The sequence below is a fragment of the Drosophila nasuta genome, chromosome 3 (genome assembly GCF_023558535.2).
Source record: "Drosophila nasuta strain 15112-1781.00 chromosome 3, ASM2355853v1, whole genome shotgun sequence".
In the NCBI taxonomy this organism is placed as follows: domain Eukaryota; kingdom Metazoa; phylum Arthropoda; class Insecta; order Diptera; family Drosophilidae; genus Drosophila; species Drosophila nasuta.
Genome location: NC_083457.1, coordinates 27,927,854 through 27,951,735, shown reverse-complemented (window position 1 = coordinate 27,951,735; position 23,882 = coordinate 27,927,854). Strand labels below are relative to the sequence as shown.

At 38.6% G+C, this 23,882-nt stretch overlaps 3 protein-coding genes across 3 annotated transcripts in view; all 3 read right to left on the bottom strand.

The window, feature by feature from the left end:
- The window catches only part of LOC132788722 (electron transfer flavoprotein-ubiquinone oxidoreductase, mitochondrial), a 118,537-nt gene extending 109,075 nt beyond the window's left edge, over nucleotides 1-9,462 (bottom strand). Inside the window, exon 1 of the mRNA XM_060796274.1 lies at nucleotides 9,452-9,462. The gene's annotated coding sequence lies outside the window, so the exon portion shown is untranslated. The remainder of the gene's footprint in view (nucleotides 1-9,451) is intronic.
- On the bottom strand, nucleotides 3,417-5,005 carry LOC132788142 (uncharacterized). Its single transcript, XM_060795472.1, is given in 2 exon segments — nucleotides 3,417-3,455; nucleotides 3,458-5,005. Coding segments are annotated over 2 exon segments (1,587 nt in total).
- LOC132788718 (uncharacterized) overlaps nucleotides 5,010-23,882 on the bottom strand; it is a 64,826-nt gene continuing 45,953 nt past the window's right edge. The window contains 9 exon segments of the mRNA XM_060796247.1: nucleotides 5,010-5,131; nucleotides 5,221-5,415; nucleotides 6,734-6,829; nucleotides 7,009-7,142; nucleotides 8,036-8,245; nucleotides 15,432-15,549; nucleotides 15,551-15,846; nucleotides 18,949-19,104; nucleotides 19,187-19,311. Of these exon segments, the coding sequence (XP_060652230.1) occupies nucleotides 5,042-5,131; nucleotides 5,221-5,415; nucleotides 6,734-6,829; nucleotides 7,009-7,142; nucleotides 8,036-8,245; nucleotides 15,432-15,549; nucleotides 15,551-15,846; nucleotides 18,949-19,104; nucleotides 19,187-19,311 (1,420 nt within the window). The 3' untranslated portion in view covers nucleotides 5,010-5,041.

The following is a 23,882-nucleotide window of genomic DNA, read 5'->3' as shown; positions in this document are numbered from 1 at the left end:
AGATTTGGGCGTTTTCATGTTCATGTTCATGTTCATTTTGCATCGTCGTCACTGCACTTTACACTCGACTTACATCCTCGCTTACACAACTAAATCATATATTATATGTTATGTATATAGTCTAAATATCATCTATATATGTATATACTTTTTTTTATCGTTAAATGAGTGCTCGATGTGTTCTTTGTTTGTTTGTTTCATTGATTTTTGGTGCATAAATTTCTTGTGTCTGTTCTTGTTGTAGTTGCTGTAGTCTATGTAGAAAATTGGATTACTTATTGACTAATAGGCCATAGGGGTACACTTAGATTAATAATACACGTCGCACAATCTGCACCTGTCTCTGACTGTCTTTTTGTCTGTCTGTCTGTCTGTGTGTTTGTGTTTTCTTGTGTATAAGTAGTTCAACAACAATGTGGATAGAAAACGTTATCTAATAAAATGTTTCTATATTCTGTTTTTTTTTCTTTTTTTTGGTTTTTATATATTTGTTTTTTTGTTTGTTTTTCTTCAAAAGTCATTAAAAATAAATTCAAATTCAAAATTGATTGCACGTTTACGTGCTAAAACTGTTTGGTTTGCTTCGCTTTTTGTCTTATTTACTACAAATACAAATACAAATACGATTACGATGCATTTGTTTACTTTCTAATGTTCCTTGCTTCTCGCTTGTTATTCGCTACTCGTTATTCATTACTCGTCAGACACTTACTCGCTACTCACGCTAGTTTATAATACTTATGTACTCTTGTAAAATTGGACGCCAAAAAACAATCAACAAAATCAACGCAAAGCCTTAAAATTAATTCTCAAGTGCGCTCAAAAGTTCAACGCAAATAAATTCACATATTAAGTGCATGTGTGTGTATGTGTATTTGTGTATGTGTGTGTCAAAGTGTGTGTTTGTGTTCAGCTCATTTGTTTGTGTTGCATTTAGTTTTGTTCCGTTGCTTTGGTTTGAATAAATAAGGCCAGTGGATACGCATACATCATAAAAGTACAATCATAACACGAGTATTCAAAAGTATTCATAGTATTCATCTCATCTTATATACATACAAATCTAGTTTGGTTTGGTTTGGTTGTTTGTTCTCCTAGAAGCCGCAACATATATAGAGTTTTAAGCCTTATAAACGTTCCATATCGAAATGTACTTTTTGTTAGTTTTAGTATTTTAATATACTATATATGTATGTTTTTTTTTTTGGTTTTTGGTATAAAAAATAGAAAAAATTTCGTGGCAATAAAAACGATGTTTGTCTCAAATCATTAACCATTTTGTTCAAAACTTCCGAACGATAAATCGCTATAGTTCGTATTATCGTTATCGTAATCGTTATCGACAATAGTTTTGTTAGTTTCGTTTAGTGTTAATAAAAATTCGCTTAGCTGCTACAGGTTTCAAGATTACAGGGTATACAATGCGTTCACTTCGATACGGTACGGTTTTCCTTTGTTCTTGTTCTTGTTCTGTTGTTGTTCTTAATGTTGTTGTAGTCCTAAATACAAACGTGAAACACGGATATGGAATGACTTACATAACTACCATATAGTTGTAGTTCATCTCTCTATAATATACGTCTATACATCTATATATAGTATATGTATATTAAGTACGCTCCTCCTGATTGCTTAAAAGTTGCTCGAAAAATTAGTGGTACATATATATTTGTATATATATATATATATATTGTAAGTATATCTGAACTATATATCAACTATATGCGGCGATTTTTCAAGCGGATTAAAAGCACATTTGTTCTGAATGTGTGTTCTTGTGTGTGTGTGTGTGTGTGTGTGTTTGTGTGTATGTGTGTGTGTGAGTATGTTTAAGCCGAGCTGGATATGCTCTTTCTTTACTTTGCTTTCATCATGCATCTCTACTTCTTCTTCGTATTCCTAAATATTCTGCTAATATTCTCTAAGACGTGTCTCCCATGTTGTATACTTAATATTTTCCAATGGTATGGCGCAGTTGTTGTTGTTGTTGGTGATGGTGTTTGTTGTTGTTCAAGTTATTGTTGTTCTTGTTGTTGTTGTCGTTGTTGTTGGTGGTGGTGGTGGCTTTTGTGGAATTGTGTCAGACAAAACGATGAAATGATGCTTCAAACATAAACCAAAAGCATTTCCGACGACGACGACGACGACGGCGACGACGAAAGGAGTTTTTGGAAATGGAAGAAGAAAAGGAGCGGATAAGGAGTTGGGAATCTGGGTGTCGATGCCACTACAACATTTTGTTTGAGCCACTGGGCCAAGTTGTGCGTTTTTGTTGTTTTTTTTTTTGTTTTTTTTGGTTGTTTGGTTGTTTGTTGTTTCTCATATAATATTTAATTGCTGCTAAACGAGCGAGTCTTTTGGATTGTTGTTCATGTTGTTCTACTACTTGTTTTAGCTTTTTGTTGTTTGCTGTTTTGTTAGCTGGAGAGAGTTCATTCGGCAGTCGCTGTGGGCATAACTAACAATAATTACCATTACCATACCACGGAAAGGTCCAGCACCATCAGTGCGGAAGCATCAAAGGTCTTGCGGTGCTGCTCAGTCTGTGATGTGACTTGTCACCGCCTCCATACTCATCATAGGCCAACAGCGGCGATATCTTCAGTCCCGTCTTCTCCGGTATGATCTTAAAGTGCGGCTGATCGGCGCTCACCAACAGCGGCCGCTTCATCGACGAGTGCAGATACTGCTCATGGCCATGGCTCGTGTTACTGGAGACGGCGCCGAGAGGTCGCCGCGTGCTTGGCACATTCATCTTCTTACACGGCTCCGGTTTGCTCTCGTAGTTGAGCTGACAGTTCTCCGGCGAGTATTTGTTCGGCTTGTAGATGGAGAAGATGTTGTTGATCAAACTCAATGCCGAATGTCCGCCGGCGGAGGCGTGATGAATGCCCGCCGTTGGCTGCTGGGTGAGCACGCTGCCCAGCGTCGTGTGCTCCGGATAAAAGTTGTTGTACTGATACGAAGGCAGAGTATCTGCACTCGGATACACCTTATGCCCATAGCCATGGGAGTATGCTGAAGGCGCATGATGTCGTTGGTGTGGATGATGATGGGCATGCTGATGCGGATGCTGTTGAAGTTGTTGAAGCTGCTGCTGCTGGTGCTGATGTTGCTGTTGATGTTGGAGATGCTGGTGTTGATGGTGTGGATGGTGCAGCGGACCAGCGGCATTCTCAAAAAAAGCCCCGCCATTTGAATCGTGCTGCGGCGGCGATGGCATGCCTTCGAGCAGCGATTTCTTGATCATCAGTCGCTCGTGCTCGCGATCATGCATATCGATCGGCTGGCCATTGTTATAGCAACGCACATTGACGTTCTTCACTTTCAAGCTGCTGTGCATGTTGCGACGCATGTCCATGTTGATGGGACTGGGCGGTTTATCCAGCTGTTCCCAGTACTTCTCCAGATCAATGTTAAAATCCTCCAAATCAATTTCCGTCGTATCCGAGCAGCTGTCATCGTCAAACAGATTCGGTGGCTGCACCTCCAGCAACGATTTACTACGCGTCGGACGCTGTGCATAGCCGTGACTTGGCGCATAGCTGTGTCCCTGGGCCAAATAGCGTTCGTCCTCGTCGAGGAACTTGTCCTGCAGCAGCAGACGATCCCGTTCGGCGCGTATGAACTGCTCCAGATCGGTGTCGTAGCGGCAATGCATGTGCTCCTCCTCCTCGGCAGCAGGGTGATGGCCAGGACAATGCTGAGCAGCACGACTTGGCCGGGCTGCGGTTGCTGTGGCCCGGTGCTGTGGCTGGCGATGGCAGCAATAGTCATCCGTCGCACAGCAGCAGATCACCGTGGGCGGCAGCTGGCCGTGGCCGTGGCCATGGGCAACGCCGCCACGTCCACGATGATCGGCCCGATCTGCGCTGCGCTCATCGAACAGCCAATCCGCAGGCGAACGCAGCGGCAGATTGCGATTCAGATTCATATTCATATTCAAATTCAGATTCCTGTTGCTGCCACCGCTGGCAGCGGCACCGCCATAGCCACCCCGTCGCGTTCCCCCCGCATAGATGTCGTCCAGCAGGCACTTGGCACTCGTGCACTGATCCCGTGCACAGCAGCTGTGAGCTAGAGTGCGTTCATCCAAACTATTGCTATACAGCATGTTCATGCTGCGTCTGTAGGCCTCGCGTTTCTCTCTCCGCGTATTCGAGGCAGGCGGCAGCTCGTAGTCGATAATGTCGAAGGGCATCGTCTTGGTGGAGGCGCTGAACGAGTAAGACTTCGGCACACCAGCTCGATTCTTCAGTATGGATGTGGTGGCGGTGGTTGTCCCTGCGCCCGCTCCCGTTCCTCCACTGCCGCCCGCCTCAAACACGTTGCCCTCGAAGCAGCAGCTCTGCGACTTGGGATACTGAAACTCCTTGCAGCTCTTCGAGCGCTGCAGTCCATAGCCCGGCGAGCCTTCGCCCTCGCCTCGACGTTCGCGCATCGGCAACGCATCGTCGGCATACTTTTCGTCCTGTTCGTGAATGTCGCGTAGAATGCGATTGCTGTAGCTGCCGTACTTGAGGCAATCGGGCACATAATCCTCATCGAGATCGTCGGAGCGATTCGAGTAAATGTTATCCGTGTACCAGGTGGAGTCGAGTTGCTTGGGTCGCGGTTTCGAGAGGAGCAGCTTGTCGCGTTTCGACTGGCGATAGCTTTCGAAGCAGATGTTCTTCATCTTCTCCAGCTTCTGTTCGCGTATGCGCTCCCAGTTCTCCCAGTTCTTGTCGTTCTTATTGCGTCCCGAAAGTATGAGCACATCTTTGTCCTTGTCCCAAATGAGTCCGCCATCGGCATCGTTATACTCGATGTTCAGGCGTTTCGTTTCGTGGCTCGGCGAATGGTGTAAATGTGTGTGATGTGTGCTGGCTGTTGTTGCTGTTGCTGTTGACGGCGGTGGCGGTGGCGGTGCTGAGGGGGAGGCTTGTGCTAAGTTGTTGTCGGAAACTACGATTCTAATTCTACGCTTGGTCTTGTCGCTTGCATCGGCACGCGACGTTTGCATTGATGACTTAGCAGGCGGCTCTTCCTCTTCTGGCTGTCACACCTCCTGCAGATACTTGATGGGACAGTAGCCTTGCCGGTTGTCCGCCGAGCGCACCATCACCATGCCGTTCACCTCATCGCCAGTCTTGATTGTGCGTGGCGAGAGGGGGAGGAATGCGTAATTGAATTGAAAGTGGGGTTGATTTGCTAGCAGCCCGGATGATTTGCACTCACCTGAATGACAATCTGATCTCGCAGCAGTGTCATGTTCTCGCCACGTTCGCCATCGGACACCTGCAGATTGTGTGTCACCTGCAGCGGCTTCTCGTTGGCATTGAGACGCACACAGTACTTGGATGGAAAGAAGCCAACGCGTCCCAGCACTTTGCCCTTCCACCAATCCGGATCCGAGGTATCGATGACTGTCACCTGCGATGAAAAGTGAAAGAGGGTGAGAGTGGGGGTGGAGGGATTAAAGCAGGCGCCATTAGGCAAGCTTCTTATCCGAAAGCAAGGACAAACAAGCCGCAGCTAATGCATATGTAAATCATTTGCAACAATTTGCCCAGCCAGCGGCGGGGGCCAAGGGGGCGTATACGCAATCGCAAATCGCAGTTCGCCGTTTGCAATTCGCAATTGGAATCCGCAATCCACAATCGCAATAGCAATCGGCATGGCATTGGCAATCACAATGTGTACACAATCCGCCCCAACTATTATTGTATTTTTCTTTTTATTTCACCTACTTTCTACACCCATTTCTATTTCTCTCTTTACCCATCGTCTAGCGATTTGCTTCGCTTTGTTCTGGGCACATAATAAAAATGCGCTGTGTACATTATAAATGAACCAGTTATTTCTAGGATTGTTTTTGCTCATATTGAATATATTGTTATATAAACACACTGTGTATATCCTCTCTCTACATATGCTCCCACTACTCTTTCTCATTCCTTCTCGTTTTCCCTGCGCCTGATTTTCATCCAGACCATTTTCCTGGCTGCCTTTGTTCAGCTTCATCTCCCCCGTTTGTTTTTGTTGTTTATTTTTTTCGTTCGTTCGTTTGTATGCGCGCGGTAAACGTCGAGTTTAGCGGATTAAACAAAGCGTTTTATTTATTTATTTATTTACTGCAATGCAAAAATATGTGCGCAGCATATTAATACTCTGTGCACACAGTCAACAAAGGGTATATTAAAAGCTGTGTTTGCTCCGCCTTTGACTAATATCTCGCCATTTATAACATTGCCTTGAAATGTTGCTGCTGCAATTTAACAATGGCTGCAGCAGCTTTGAAGTCTTTTTATCTTTCGTTTTTTTTTTTGTATTGTGAAATACTTTGTACAAAAAATTTATATTTATGTTAGTTTGTGTTCATACAATTCATAAAGTTATTTATTTACCTTTCGCATGGATTGACATTATATTTAATAAGCTACACTACAGTCTGCTCCTAAGCTTTTTAACAGCGATTTTAACTATTTGAAATGTCAAAGTTTGATTTATTTATATTTACAAATATTATTTATTTTATTTAATATCATTTTTTCTAATCATATTGATATACTACTTGTCTTTAAATTTATCTTTAAATTTAAATTAATTTAAAGCACTTTATTAACTTAAAATTTAACTATATTATTCACCATTGGATTTCCATTTAATTTCCTTAGAAAACCATACTAAGCTTAATTGTTTAAATGGAAAACTTTCTTGAATGTATGTTTATAGCCAAAGTATAGCTCACCTTATAGCCAGCCTTGAGGTCCAACTCGTCGGCGTGTCTAGCCTTGAAGTTGTAGAGTATGACATACAGATTGGTGGGCAGCAGACGATGCGATTTCTTGAAATTGGAAGCACATTATAACTCAGGCATAAACATGATAGCAAAACCAAAACAAATTGCAAACCAATAACAATGTGAGAAACGCACAGTGAGCGAGAGAGAGAGAAATCAAAGAAAACAAAACGAGGAGATTGGGAAAGCATAAAATACGGGGGGAATACCTGGGCATGTCTTACTGGTGATAGGCAAGGCGATGTGCTGGCCGAAGACTGTGACTTCTCCATTTCGTCGGGCAAATCGACGCTGCCGCCCCGCATGCCACGTGTGGCATAGAGGAGCTTGCGTCCCGGATGCGAGGGGCTCGATGGCGCTGTAATGGATATGGATGCGAGACATAGAAAAAGAGATAGAGAGAAAAGGGCAGCGTTAATGGCCAACTGTGATGGCATTAAGGACATGCACAACACACGCACACACACTCTCAATGTGTGGTTGTTGTCAGTTAATTGAATGCACGAATAATATGATAGAAAATTACAAAGATACAAATAGAGGATATAGTTACAGTTAAAGATACAGTTAGAAGTTAAAGATACATTTACAGAAAATAGCAGGAAAAGTAAAAAGGCGATATTGATAGTTGTTTTTTTGTTTTTTGTTTTTTTTGCTTTGGTGCTTGAGAAATACTTTTTTGTTCGTGACGTTGGCTGAAATTCAAATGAAGCCTTAAGTTGAAAATATTCTGCGCAACTACTTGGAAAATGAGTTTTTATGACTGACTGTCTGTAATGTGAGCAATGTGAAACTTTCAACGTTTATTTATAAATCTGCTTCAAATTCAAATTCAAATTCAAGTTCAAAATTTCAAATTCAATTTGATTCTACTTTAAAGCTAAAAGCTACTTTAAAACGAAACATACTAAAAGATACTTAACAAAAATGTAACTACTTGTCAAAAATGTTTAACTATTTAAGCAATTGTTACGCAAAGATGAATGATACTTTGTTTTTTCTTTTCTTTTTATTTCATTGACTTTGTTTTTAAGCTTGCGAGAGTCAAGTGTTAGAATCAGTTTGAAGAGAAAGTTCGATAGTAGAAGTGAGAGATATGGCGCCCAGTTTAGTAAAGGTTTTTACTTCATTTGCATTTCGAGTTAGATTTTTTCACTTCGATTTTCATTTGATTTTCATTTGAGGTGCAACTCCAGTCGGTGTGTTAAACGGGAGGCGGAGAGGGTGAGCGGGAACTGGATTGCTACTTACAGTGCAGCCGGCTGTTGTTCGATGGCGGAGTACTGTGCTCCAGATGGCCTCCAGAGCCGCCATGGTAGTAGCCGCTGGATGTCGAGGCGGCGTTCGCCGGCAGATGCTGGCGACGCCTAAACTGACCGTGAAGCTCCGAGGATTCGGGTGAGTCCAAGCTCAACGATTTCATGCGTAAGTTCAACTTTTGACGGCGCGGTGAGTGCGGTGCTGTTGTTGTTGTTGTTGTTGTTGTTGTTGTCATTATTGTTTCGATAGGACAGTGTTGTGTGTGTTGGACAATAACGCGACACAGACACACGCAACATGAGTTTTTGGTTTATTTTGTTTTCGATTTTTACGTCAAAAAAAGCAATAAAATGTATGAAAAAAATTTGCAATTTAATTTCGTTTTGTTCAGTTTGGAGATTTGAGTATATAATGTATCTAAAGTAGATGTAATTTAGCTACAGCTCTAGGAAACAAAATTCAAAAATTGAAACTGAAAACGGAAAACAAATTTCTAGAACTAGTTTTCATTTTATTTTTTAGCTAAAGAACAGAAAGTAGATTTTTTTAAAAATCAAAATTTAACATTTAGTTGTAGTTGTGATGTTCGAGTTAGAGTAAAAGTATTTGGCAACAGAGCAACATTCAACACACGTTTCCATTAAATGAGACAGCAAAGGTGTTCATGTGTGTGTTTATTTTAAATCGCCCCGTGCATAAAATGTGTGTAATATAAAGTTGGGAAAAACATTTTGCTAGTTTGTGTTTTGTGTTGCGATTCTCTTGACTCGACATCTGAAATATTCTCCAAATGTATATTTCACATTTTGGTTTTCGTTTTTATTATTTTTATTATATATTTTAATTGTTTTTCGTGTGTGTGGTATTTACAACATTGATAGAGAAACATAAGTACAGAGTGATGTGCATAATGAATAGAGAATACGAGTACTAAAATACTTTAAAATACATTTAATATGTAGCGCAGAACATTTAAGCTACACTTTCATAACTATTTAGAACTGAGACTAACTAAATAATATTATATATTATATTGATAGATTAGTTGAGTATTTTATAATAATTACTGTGCTGCATTTAAGACTACATTTTTAGAGTGAGGGGAGAACTAAAAACACAAAAATAAAATATTAAATATAGTAACTACATTAAAATAATCAAATTAAATTAAGTTGTAATTGTTGTTGTTGTTGTTGTCGTCAACTAAGCAGCAATTGTTACAGTTGTTCATTGTTGGGCAGAGTTTTTTCCTCTTTCATTTCATTTTCGTGTTCTTTTCTTTTCAATTCAATTCAAACGAAGGCGTCGCTTGTTGCCTTTGGACTCGTCCTGACTGCTCTCAGGACTCTTGGGCATGTTTCTGGTCAACATCAGGGGTTCGCCAAAAGGCCTTACAGTGTCCGTCTTGCTATTTGTTGCTACACATTTATATATATATATATATTACGTTGATAAGTATGTATATTTGATAATTTATGCTCAAGTTCTGAGTTAGTTGAGCTGCTTAGTTGCGTGGGATGACGGGATGAGGGAGAGGGGTAGGAGGACATGCGGAGGCAAATTAAAACTAATTAAGTTAAACGAAGACAAACCAAAAAGTATTAAACATTAAGACGCTCAGCGTTCATGCATAAAAGAAGCAACTCGAGCTCGAGCTCGGGCTCGACTCGACTTTATCCTGGGGGCAAAACGTAATAGACCAGAGAAAATAATCCGACAAAACAGAGAAAAAATAAGTGCACAGGGCCTGCTCAGCAGTCGCCTCAATGGGCCAAAAAAGGAAAACATGCAAACGTACAAAATGCGAAGAGAACAAAAACAAACTGCAAAAGAAACGATGATGGTAAAAACGGAAAATCCCAGTCGCAGTTCCAGTCCAAAAAGCAAACGGAGAAGGAGAAAAAAGAAAGAAATTGTGTGGCACAACAAATTTTAGCATAATTATGTTGCAGGCGGCTTCAAACTGAAGTGAAATGGTGGCAAATCAGAAAGAGGGAGAGAGAGGCAAAGACAAAAAAGTTTGTTAGCCTTCCCTCAGCCTCGGCCTCAGCTTCATCTGTGTTCCTTCATCAGCCTCATCTACTTGGACATGGCACTGCGAAGTCCGGCAAAGATTGAGAATGCCATTAAAAATGCGGCAGACATTAAGCATAAATGAACTCAACTCGGCTCTGCTCTGCTGCGAACTTGAGCAGAACTTCAATTTCACGTCGTACAGTCAGCAGGCAACTTGCAACAGTGCTGCGTGGCAACTGTGAAAGCGTGCAACATTTGTATGCGCATTCTTTATTGTGCACTCGCTTTTTATACCCTTGTGAAGCGGGTATTGTAATTATATGTCCTCGCTAAAGCCGACAAAGTTTGAAAGTACAACGATGAGTCACAAAAACCATGTTTGCTTTTCAGTTTTGCAACTATCTCAATGAAACTTTTTGCAGTCTTGCAAGTTTTTTTTCTAGCAGGCAATACTTGTTTACATATGTGGAAAGGCTTTAAATATAATTATTGTATTTTAATGCTATAATTAGTAATCAGTTGAAAAAGTTTCGTATCTTCTTACTTTTTTGATTCTGATTAAATTTGTTTGATTTTAATTTCATTTGAATTTCACAGTTTCTATGAATTTAATCTGCTTTCTGTGCTTTTTTATTTTAACTAAGCTTTCTATTGAAACAACTAGCATATTTTTGGGCAATATTAAAGAAATTTATTTTTAAAGTTTCCTGTCTTCACACTTCTTTGATTCTGATAAAATTTGTTTGATATGTATTCTATTTAATTGAATTTAATCTATTTAAATATTTCCATTGAAACAACTAGCCAATTTTTGGGCAATATTAAAGAAATCTATTTTAAAAGTTTCGTTTCTTCATACTACTTCAATTCTGACAAAATTTGTTTAATTGTTATTCAATTTAATTGAATTTAATCTAATTTTTTTTCTTCATAGTTTAATTTATGAAGGTATTTATTTAATATTAACTTATATGGCTGCAATTCAATTATTCAATCACAAAGGCTTCTTTTTTTATTTCTTTTTTGACATTTAAGATAATTTCCAAGCTCATATTTTATAAGTTTAAATTTTATGAAATTTCATAACTTTGTGGTCTTCATTTGCATTGTGTATTATATTTAATCTTCGTAAATATATTTTAATTTAATTGAATTTGAATATTTAATCTCTATGGTCTTCAATCTGCTAGAAATTTAATTGGGAAGTATGACATTTATTTTCTGAAAAAAAAAAACAACTACAAAAATGTTTCGAAATATTAGAAAAGTTGTTGAAGATTTTATAAGAAAGCTGTTTATTCAATGTGAGCTAAGAGGCTTAAAGTTATGTGAAATAGCTGCATCGCAATTATTCATTCGGAAAAACATCGTACCGTCCTATTTCATAATTACAATTTTGTTGAGTTTTCTTCCTTCTACTGCTTAATCTTCTTTTCCATTTTATATTTAATTCAATTTAAATTGATCAACTTGAAAAATGATGGGAAATATTTAAGATAAATGTTGCTTTTATTTATAATGCTTTTTTTAAAGATTTATTTTCGAAACTTTTTATCTAAAATGATCTATTATAATTTGCATACAAAGATTTGTCAAAATGCCTTCAAATTTGCATATTAAGTATACGCAAAGGTGTACTGTATTAAGTACAAAGTCCGGTTGCAAGCGTATTTCTTATTCGGCATTCCGAAGAAAGCATTTGGTGCTTGTTTTGCCAGTCGTTTTTTTTTGTCGTTCCTTCTTTAGCATGGCACAAAAGCTGACAATGGTGCGCAATTTACACGGCAGCAGCCGTTGCAAGTTGCTTCTTTAGTTGCTTTGCAACTTGCGCGCACTTTCGCTCGCGCTCTCTCTTGGCCATGTATACAAATTATGCCAATGTGGCAGGCGCATTGTTGCTGTTGCTGCCGAGCCGGAAATGAGCCGTTTGCCTGAAGTGTAAACTGGGTTAAGACTAATTGGCGTGTTGGGGGTATTGTTTAAGCCAAGTTTTGTTGTCTCGCTTCAAATTAAAGTAAAGTAATATTGCGCAGGGGTTGGGAATAAGAGGAGAGAGCGGGGGTGCACTTAAGCTATACATTTAACACACACACACACACACGCACCAACGCAGCACACACACACACGTACACACATACTGTAAACACACACACACACACAACATTTAAGAGATGCGACACTAAACAGCTATAAAAACATCCAATTGGAATAAAATGCAGTACAATTCCAAAAAGAACGGTTCATTGTTGTTGTTGTTGTTGTAGTTGTTGTTGAAGATGAAGTTGTAATTGTTGTTGTAGTAGTAGTAGTAGTAGTTGTTGTTGTTGTAGATGTTGTTGTTGTTGATGTTGTTGAGATTGTTGGTGCTGCAACAGAATCAAACGAATAGTTGCCGCACAAATCGTTGACGGAACGTGTTGCACGTTTCGTGCGGTTGAAAGCAGCAGGAGAAGTAGAAGAAGAAGGTGTTGTTTCGTGTGGATAGTGATGGTGATGGTGATAAAAGTAGTAGTAGTGTTGTTTTAGTTGTTGTTGGTCTGTTGTTGTTGTTGATTGCTGTTGTTGTTGCTGATGTTGATGAAGATTGTATGTCACGTAATTACTTTCTGGCAATGATATGGAGCGATGTTGCTGCTGTGACGAGCGCTGTTGCCGCATCCGTCCAAACCCGGACAACGGACGAAATCCGGCAAACAATCGACGTCGCATTCCCGAATCATTTTGTAGATACACGCCGGTTTGCTGTTGCTGCTGTTGCTGATGTGCTGGCGACGATTGCAGCTGCTGCTGCGGTTGCTGTTGTTGATAACCGACTGTTGCTGCGGTCAATTGCTGTTGCTGCTGTTGTAGTTGTAACTGTTGCTGTTGCAGTGCGCTGGCTGTGTAGTAGTTAATGCCAAAGCCGCTGCTGATGTACGCTGAGCTGGACATGTTTGAGACCGGCGCATAAGGCGCAGCATAACGTTGATCTTCGTTGATTGTTGTTGATCAAAGTTGTTGAAGTGTTTATTTTTGTTTGGTTTAGAAATTTGATTTATTTATTTTTTTTTTGGTTTAGGCAAGCGAAACAAAAGTTGGCAAAAAAGATGGACACGAGAAAACATTTTGTTGTGTGTTAATTTCGAATTGTTGCACAATCAATAAATCAAATAACGTATGTGTGTGTGTTTCGTGTGTGTGTTTTTGGGTTTCTGCTAATTTCGGGAGGCCATAAATTCATATTATGAGTACGTAATCAGCCCAGAGAAGTCAGCGTACAATAATCTCAGATCAATTGTGTGTGCGTGGCAATTATAAACATATTGGCAAATTATCCAATTGCCAATTGCCAGTTTGGCCAGCAAACCATAAAATATTATCTGCAGCAATATGTGTGTGGTGCAACAATAACAACTAAGGTTGCAACATCAGCTGCAAATCAGCACACACACTTTTGCTTAATTGGCAGGCAGCAGCCACAGAGGGAATGCTGCAGTTAGTGTGGCGGTTGCAAGGTTGCAAGGTTGCAAGGCTGCCTTGCCGCTGGCATGTGGCATGTTGCAAGTGATGAAGTTGTCGCTAATCATGGGAGGCCGAACAGCGCTTTGCGGCAAAAGCAAATGCACTCGAGTGCGACAGATTGCAAATAGGCATTGCCATTAAATCTGATCGCTCTCCAAGGGAGCAAAGTAAGCGAGGGCGAGTGAAAGAGAAAGGAGAAAGGGGAAAGAGAAAGGAGAAAGGGTTGGGGTGTGTGTACAAATTGTGTTGCCAGCTCGCTGCGTCGCTTTTCAATTGAAAATCATTCTTGCATGGTTGCTTTTGATATTGTAACTTGGCCCACACGATGCACTTGCAAAGGGCAGACACCGACTAAGCCGCATACACTGCTTAGAATATAGTTTAAATTTCGGAAAGTGTATTGAGTATTCGTTGTGTCGACAGCTGCGCAATTCAATTGTTATTTGGGTCACAGTAATAGATACACAAAGAGAGGAGGAGAAATTGGTTTGAGCACTCAAAAAGCTCAGCAAAGTTATTCACAGCGCACTCACACACTCACATTTGCACTCGCACTCGCACTCACACTCACACAAATAAGCAATAAGTCAAATAGATGCATATATATATTGTAATATATTTAATAAATGACCTATTTAAGCATGTAATTACTTTTTAGTTGGAGAGCTTACAACAAAGTTTTAATTAAGTTAATTATTAATTTAGATATTGATATCAGTGTGTCAGTGTGTGTGTGTGTTTAAGTGTGAGTGTGTGGGAAAATGAAAATGTATGATTAGCATATACAAAATACAACTAAATGCCAAATATATATTTATATGTAGTATATATAGATAATATAGTTAATAGCTAAGGCTAACGCTAGTTAAAATGAACTAAGCTAATGCTACAGTTTGACAGTCTCTAAGCAAAAAGCATTTGTGATATTTTTGTTACGCAAAATGCATGGCTACATATCTGTATATGTGTGTGTCTGTGTCTGGGTGTGTGTGTTGGTCTAAAATCGCAAGCGGAGGAGCGTTAGCAACAATGGCAAGGCGAAGCAACGGGGCGTATGCGCAATGGCAATCGAAAATGTACTTTCAAATAGATTATGCAATTAAATATATAATATAAATATACTAGTTATAAATATAAGTGTCTCTATGTGTGTGTTTCTAAGTGTGTGTGTGTGTGTAAGGGGATGCGCTACAAGTGCAGTAACAGCATTTAGCAGAGAGAGCGAGCGAGACAGACAGAGAGAGAGAGGTGAAATAGAGGAGCATATTTAAAGGACTTGAAGGGCCAACTTGAACTCATTGATTGACTGACTGTGAGAGTATGACTAAGTATAGTATAATATATGCTTGCGTATGTGTGAGTGAGCGTGTGTGTGTGCGGGGGGTGTGGTTAACATACTTTCAACTTTTGCGCTCAAGTATTTACTTAAAGTTGAATTTGAAGTTCAACGAAACGAAATGGTAGAAAATGTTGACTTGATTGATTGATTGATTGATTTAATGCTACTACGGCACAGGATGAATGTCGTGTACGAAACCAAGAGAAACAGAGAGAGAGAGAGAGAGAGAGAAAGGAACCATAGATAGAGAGGGAAAGAGAGCGAGGTTAACGAGAAATGTGAAACCAAAGCTACAAACCATAAAAATGTCAAAGGAACTGCAACTAAAAAGTGGAAAACAAAGTAAAACAAGAGATAAAATTTATGAAATGATGAGCAGAGTCAGATAGAAATAGTTGGAGAGACAGAGAGAGAGAGAGAGAGAGATAGAGATAGATATAGAGAGAGAGATAGAAGTAACAACAAGCTACTTTGTTGCAATTATTTTTTTGTTGCTTTTGTTTTTTGTTTTTTGTTTTTTTTTTTGCGGACCTGAGCTACTAGAGATATCTTGTGTGGGCACCGGCAGACCGCCACGTTGCTGTTGCAGCTCCTGTTGTTGCAGTTGCACGCCCAGTATGGGCATTGCCACAGGCGGGGGACGCACCCCCGCGGCCCGCTCGCACCGCTGCCGCCTGTGCCACCGATGCCAGACTTCGCTGCTGCTGCTGCTGCTGCTGTGGATGCTGCTGCTGATGTGGATGCGACAGTTGATCCAGCTGTGTCGTGTCGTGTGTCGGCACATTCACAATGGGAATTTCCGGCGCTGGTGGCCGCTCGTTGCCGCTCAGTGGCTGCAGCGGCAGCGCAATGCTGCTGCTGGCCGACGGAGCTCCAGCTCCTCCTACGACAGAGACTCCAACGTTGTCCAATGTTTTGCCCTGCATCTGGATGGATTTGTCGCCGGCTGGAAGATGCCCGGATTTGAGTTCGCCGGCTTGTTTCAGCACACGATAAATTTGATCGATTTCGGTAATTTCTGTTTGTCAATTTTTTTTCAATTTTTTTTGGGTGCCGTAGCAGTTGATTAGTTGCCATTGTTTTGTTGGTGGTGGGCGTGGGCGTGGACGTGGGCGTGAACAGTGGTTGGCCAAGTGGTGATTTGATTTTTGTTTTCGATTTCGATTGGTTTTGTTTTTGGTTCAATTTCAAAACGATTTTTGATTTGCGATTCGATTCGATGATGTGCATTTTTGAAGTGCATTAGTTAAATTTAGCAAGTGGTTGATCGCTTTCGATTATTATCAAATGTTGTGAGAGGGCGGACGCAGGGGGTGGAGGGGGGCGTCTTATCGATAGGGGGCGGGGAAGAAGTATGCTCAATGTGAATGTATGTGCTCGTGTCTGAGTGTGTTTGTATTTCGATTTCGATTATACTTAAGTACGGCTACTAATTAAATGTTATGTTAATCAAGTATCAAAATTTACTCAATTTGATTTATAGTTTTTGTTTGCCTTTTTTTTTTTTGGGTGAGCTAGAACTCTAGCGACATCAAGATGGGAATCGAACGCTAAAAGATGACGACGATTGAGCCACAACATTATATATTTGATGATAGCTAAATAATGACTCAAAGAAAAGGACTTTCAATACCGAATTTTGATAATACAATGTGTGGTTTGTTTTCGTTGTTGTTGTTTTCATTTTGTTGGTGGCAATAAGATATACTTAATGACAGCTATAGCACATGCTCCACTACGCAATCTTATTGTTCAGCTGCGATTTTCAATATGAATTAATGTGTGTTTCTCTACCGATTTTTCCTGCTGTTTGTGTGTATTTTGTTTTGAATGGATTTTGCTTGTGTTATTTTGCGTAGCTTGTTTTCAAATAGTATTATAATTATATTTGTTTTTTGGTTGATTAAATTGTTTCATTCTTGTCTCGCTAATTAGTAGTAGGTGAATCAAAGCGCAACAATCAATCATTGCAATAACCGATTAATATGTAAAAACTCATAAAACGTTAAAAAATCGAAACCAAAGAGTGTAAAGATAAATGAACACAAAATTCAAGCGCATGGCAATCGAGTATCATTTGCGCATACAATATAAGTATGATTATATACTATATATATAGTATAGTAGTATTATATGTACATTCGGTACCTAGTTGCGCAATGCGATTGATGATTGGCGTCTTTTGACGGAATTTCGTATTGGGCACATTCAACAGATTTGCGCTTTGATTTTGCTCATCGGCCGCCACGGACTCCTGTGGCGATGCTTTATGTGGTTTTATGTTTCGATATTCAATTCGATTCGATTCGATTCGTATTCGTTTTCATATTCGTTTGTTCGGTTATTCAATTATGTGTGTTGTTAGGGGGGGAAAAGGATTTTATATTTTACATTTATTGAGTATTTTTGTTGACGGGTGTTGAAACTAAAATTTTTGTTTTTGGTTTTTATTTATTTATGTGGCAGCTAAGTAAGCAGCTCGAGCGAAGCAAGAGAGAGCATATATTGATTGAATAAAATGGAATTTTAGTCCATTAATTCTTATGCATTCTTAAACTACTTTTGTTGGCTCTTCTCCAACTAAACTTTATACTGGCAAAAAGTCATCAGTATCAACAGCCTTGTAAAACTTTCATCTACTATCGATTAGACATAATTAACTAATATTTTCAACTCGCTCATTGCTTAACTCGAGCTGTGTACTTGCCTCAGTTTTGTCGCTTGTAATGTAATGGCAACGAAATATATTTATGACTGAACCCCAATTAAATCGTACTTCTACATAGTATATCAAAAAAATTACGTATACGTAAAGATTTGCCTAGTTAGCTACAGTTCAATTATAAGTTAAGTGGACAGAGAGTCCTCGTTATTCTCGCCACAAATCATCTACAACAAACCGAATACAATGAATCCACTTGACAACAACAAAAAAAAACAGAACCAGAATAAATGCAACGCTAATAAAAAAAGCAACACAATGAAAAAACGAGGGAAATATAAAAAATATAACACAAAAAAAAAAGATCAGATATCTTGTTGAAATGTTGCGAATTGTGGCAGAAATCAGAAATGACGCAATCAGTTAGTCCCACGAGTGCCATAAATCCATTGTGGAAATCAACTGAAGCCCTTCGCTCCTTGAATGGGTTTTGAACAGCACAAACACACACATAGAGAGAGAGAGAGCAAAACCCGGTCAAATCAATATTCGCAGGATGCGTTCTACTCTTACTCGACAATTTGACAGCTGTCAACTCAGCTCAGCCTCAGTTCAGTTCAGTTCAACTCGACTCGACTCGAGTGCGACTAGCTACTGAAATGTGCTGGTTTTTGGTTCGGACGTGGCATGCAATCGGTTGGAAATAACCAGGTAATGGGTTATGCCCATGTTTTTTTCCGGGGGTTGAGATACACACACAACACACACTTCACATTTGGCCAGGAGAACACACACCACGAACCATTTCTCGAGCAGGACATCAAATTGTTTTTGGTTTTTGGTTTTTGGCCATGCAAATGCATCGACAGCTTGCAGTTGTTCCCCCAAACAGAAAAACTCAACAACAAGAAAAAAACGGAAAACAACATAAACAAAGAGAAAAAAATGAAAAGAAAAAATGCAAGGTAAATGTAATTCCAGTTTTTAGCTTAAACACTCGAAAGGGTTTTTTGTTAGGGTTGAGCTGCTTTCTTATGCAAGCGTCGGAGTTGGAACACGAATACGAGTAAGTATAAAACTCGGAGTTACAAAATAGGTGCTAAAAACCCATGGCACCTTTGGGTGGGTCGTTAATGTTACACAGTACACAAGGATGGCGAGTCGCCATCGGTCCCCTTTTGGTTATACATATATGTTAATTCTGGTTTTCACGTAAATGGCAAGCATACGAAGTACGAGTATATTTTTGCAAGTGTTATTGTTGTTAGTTTTTGTTGAGGGTTTGTTGTTTGTTTTTTTGTTGTTTGGGGGTGGGAAAGCGCGTGATGAGCTAAAGTTATAAGAGAAGAGCGCCGAGAAATGCGAGTGGGCGCAAAGGATACTCACTTTCTTCCTCGATATCAACACGATTCTCCAGCTCCGAAGTGCTCTTCTGGCGACGCAACAGCTTCTGTTTGGGCTGGCAACGTGGCAAATTTGGGGCACAATCGCCATGGGCATTCAGCTTGCAGATGCGACACCGCAGCCCCTGACGAGTGTGACCTGCAGAATGAAGACAATGACGAAGATGAAGATGTGTCCCGTTAAACCCGTTAAGCTCGACCAGCATATTAAGTATACGCACCTCTCAGAATTTGCGAGCAGACATCACAGGCCGTTATCTTCTTGTACGTGTACTCCTGCAGATGATGGCTGCCATCCAGATTGGGACGCAGCGACTCCGATGGGGCATTCGAGGCACCATTACGCCTGTGAAGAGTGCAATATACATAATATCAGACATCACTGTTCCACTCTCCCTTTCTCTCTCTTTGTCTGTCACACACACTTTGGTCGTGTCTGTCTAAATAAGACACACTGAAAATTATACAACTAAAATATACGAGTATATACGAGAGATCGAGTTCATTTTGAATCCAATTCAATCCAATCCAATCACAAAAAAGTGTGTCAAATGTTGCGCCTTTTGCTTTGCATTCGCTTTGTGTTCACCATTTACCATTTACCATTCACCAAAATGTAATTATTGTGTCAACCACAATACAATAATGTTTATATATGTCTATATAAATCTGCTCATAACAACATATGTACACAATAAAGTGTAAATTTGCATTTTACAGATGGGATGGGCATTGTATGTATATAAATACGAATATATGCATGTATATAGATTCCATGTAATAAATACATTAAATAAATATGCACAATGACAACAGCAAACAATGGAAACGCACAATGCCAAATGAACATTAATCACAGGACTCTTGTTTAAATTCCATACAATCAACATGTGTTCAACATTTCGCATATGTAAATTTATTTGTATAGACAGCGAACATTCAATTTAGTTCATTTCCATCAAATACTCTATCATATTTACATTCAAAGTTTGATCAGTTTGTAAAGGTATATGAAATAAAAGAATTTTTGGAAATTTGGTTTTCTCTCAGGGAAAACATGTGTTGTAATATTTTAATTTGTTAATTTTAATCCTTCAACTCAAATTAGAGATTTAGATAAATATATTAAAAAAATTCTTCATTTCCTATTTCATTAATACCCAAGTCGATATAAAAACTCATTTCTAATAGATCTAAAATTATCGGAGATCAGTTCTATGTAATTACTATATTGAAGGATTGAATATTCTTTCATCGAGAGTTTTGTGAATAATTATATTTCCAATATTTGTAAGGCTATCATATGAATGAAATTAGTATGTTAAATAGATAAATTTCCTTATAGATAAATTTAGGATTTAAGTTCAATATCGAAAAATATAACTTATGATTCTTGCTTTGAGAGTCATGTCAGTAAATAGGAATAATACATTCTAAAAATTCTTGGGTTATTGGATAACAGTTCCATGAAATGTATGAGTAAACTTGTGATTTACACAAAATCAAAATTCCAGTTTAGTATTGAAACATATTTATCAAGTTCAGAATTCGGATATTTTTTCTCTCTTTTTTTTAAGAGAATAACTGATTGAAAATAGAAGATAAATTCTTCTTCTATTATATGTACATGGAGCTCGAGAACTTTTTGACGAATCAGCGTATTTATTCTATCTGATTACGAACGTGAGGGAAATTTAAATCGAAAAATACAAGAATATAATGACAACAAATGCGTATTTAATTCATTCTTTGTTAACACATTTCCGTGGTTTTCGTTTTTGTTGTTTCTGTTTGCTTTTATCCCCTCAACTTTTTGCAGCTTGCTTGCAGTTGCAGTTGCTTTCAGTCAACTCGGAAAATGGGGACAACTGCAAATTTTCATTATAATCGGAATATACTCTTATATTTTTTGTTGTGTTATAAAAGCATTTCTCGTGTATCTCAATAATTTGATGTCATATTTATATGCATAGCATTTGCCCCCGAACATAACCAATTTGTTGTTATTTTTATTATGTTGCCCTTGCTGATGTTGCTGCTGTTACTGTTGCTGTTACTGCTGCTGTTGCTGGTGATTTTTCCTTTTTGGCTCTGTTTTATTTACCAGAAAAATATACAGCCAAATGGCTGGACAGATGGATGGAGAGACAGACAGACAGGCGATGGGAACGCAAGAGAGACAATACTGGCAGACAATGCTGCAATTGTTCACAGCGGGCAGCCACGAGTCGAGAGCGGGGTGAAGACCCGGGACGAGAACATCCTTGACAAGTGGTAATGGAAGTGGGCCAACTCTCGACGCTTATTGTTTGTAAGTGGCTTATATTGTGCACAATAACAAACAAACAAACAAACAGACAGACAGACGGACAGACGGACAGAGAGACAGACAGCAATTCAGTTCAGTTCAGCACGTTGGCTTATAAAGTTGTTACAGATGTGTGCAAAATATACAAATTTTCGCATTGTTCTTCTACCTTTTCAAGTGAAAATAATTACACTTGGTTTCATTCATCACACAAACACACACACACACATACAAACCGTTAAGAAAAGGTGCAACATTTGCTACAAAATATAATTTTTCTAGCTTTAAATATTTGAATTTACTAATTATTTTAATGAACCATAAGCCTAGCTAAATATAATTGGTTATTATTAAATATATTAATTGATATCTCTCTTCTACACAGTCCATTGCCAAATTAATGCTTTGGGCGTTTTTTTTTTTGTTATACATAAACATAAACTAAATTAGACAGATGCTGGAAGCTACAAAAATTTATGTACCACAAAAATGTTATAATTTTAATATAAAATTAAATTGATTTGTGTAAGCTCTAAATATCAAACGGCTGTCCTACACATATTTTCGGTTTATACATCTACACAAAAAACGAAAATTGTTGCCATTTGACTTTGTCAATAAAATTCCCATACGTAAAATATGCAGATTTAAGAAATGTTCGAACATAAATATACAAACTTTCATTTGTCTGTATTAAAATAGAGTTGCATAACGAAGATTTCGCATTTTATATTGCTGAGCAAATAAGTCATTTAACAGGTGACTAACAAGAATTTCTTTGAATCTATTGAGAATTATTAGATAGTATGAAAAATATGGGTCATGTGGATCAATATACATACAAATATTTAATATTTCAAATGTATTAAATGTGAAAACAAATTGTCTAGCGAACGAAATTTCTATATGGCATTTAACAGCTGGATTTAACAGAAAGTCAAAAATGTATATTCTTTATAAGCTAGACATATTAAATAGGTACACCAATTGGCTATGATCCTCGATGGCAAATAAAGTTGTTCTATCTCAAGAGGTAGCAATTTATATGTGATTTAACAGGTGACTAACAAGATTTCTCTTGAAATATTGCAATGCAATTTATGTGTGAAGTGGATTAACAAAATAAATAAATACTTTGTATTGCAGACAGACTAAATATGTAAACAAATTGGCTTTGATCCTCGTTAGCAAATAAAGATTTTCTACCTCAATTGCTTCTAACAAGATTTCCCTAGAATTATTGCATTGCAAAATATGTGTGATCAAAAAAATATATTTTATATGCTAAACATAGTTATTACTTTCAGATTAAATATTATTATAACACATACAGTACATATTGTAGTTGGAGAACTTAGTTTAATATATGTATTTATACGATTTTATATACACTTACAGGGTAAAGAGTTTATTATACTATATATTTATTTATTACACTATATAAGTATTATGCGTATGTTTACAGGGTACTAAGCTCTAATTATGTGTGTGATTATTATATGTAGAGTTATATATTCATGGTGATTCAATGTACATTTGGGGAAGTAAGTATGCTTGCGTAGGAGTTGCGGGATTCTAGCAAAATGCATGTTTTTCTATTTATCAACCAACGCACACAAAAAAAAAAGAAAGGGTCGTGAAAATAATTATAAATTTTTCATTAATGCACAAGCGAAACTTTTTTGGCTGTGCCAAATACAAAAACGAAGAAAAATAAGCCCGCAAAGCGCAGAGTTGGCAAAATAAAAACAACAAAAATACAAAAACAAAATACGGATAGCGGCCAAGGGGTCGCATTAGTAATTTTGGAGCGCAATGCGAAAACTTTTGCAATATAAGAAAAGTTGGAACTGTGTGATTTTCTTGTCACGTTTGCAAATGTTTATATTAAATTGTTTGGTGGCCAATGCAGTGGTGTTTGATTTGACTTTAAGGGTCGCAGTATTCCACACCAAAAAAAACACTGATAAACATGTCGGGGAGTTGATGAATGTAAAAGAGCTGCAACAAAAATTGCAAATGTGTCGCCGTCGTCGCCATCGCCACAGCTGCCGCCGCAGTCTGGCCATAATTCCATAGCAAGCTGACGAGTTATCATTACCCATCTCGCTCTTCAACTATCTGTATCTATCTCGCTCTAAGCCGAGAAGATTTTCGATTTATCATCGTTTGCAGCGCAAGCTGTCGGCATGGTATTAAGTATAGTTGGCGAATGCTACCAAAAATAGCACAAAAGAAACCAAAAAACAAACAGAAAAAAATGTTGTCGGCATTGGCCCATTGGGAATACCATAAACGGTAGCCAATTCGATGCGGATGTAAAAGCGAATGCGAATGCGACTGCGAATGCGACACTGGGATGCAAGTGAGGAGGTTGCAATGCCCAATGCCAATGCAATTTATCTGGCAGCCTGTTCGATATGCGGGTGTCTATGGCGAGGCAAGTCGAGGCGAAATTTATAGCCAGCAATTTTTCGCATATTTTTCAATGTTTTCACTCGGCGCCAAGTTAAATTTACTGGCCCAAATGTGTAGGACACATATGGACACAGTGAAGCAGACGCTTTTCTTTTTTTCTCTTTTTTTATTTATAGTTTTTTTTTTAGTTG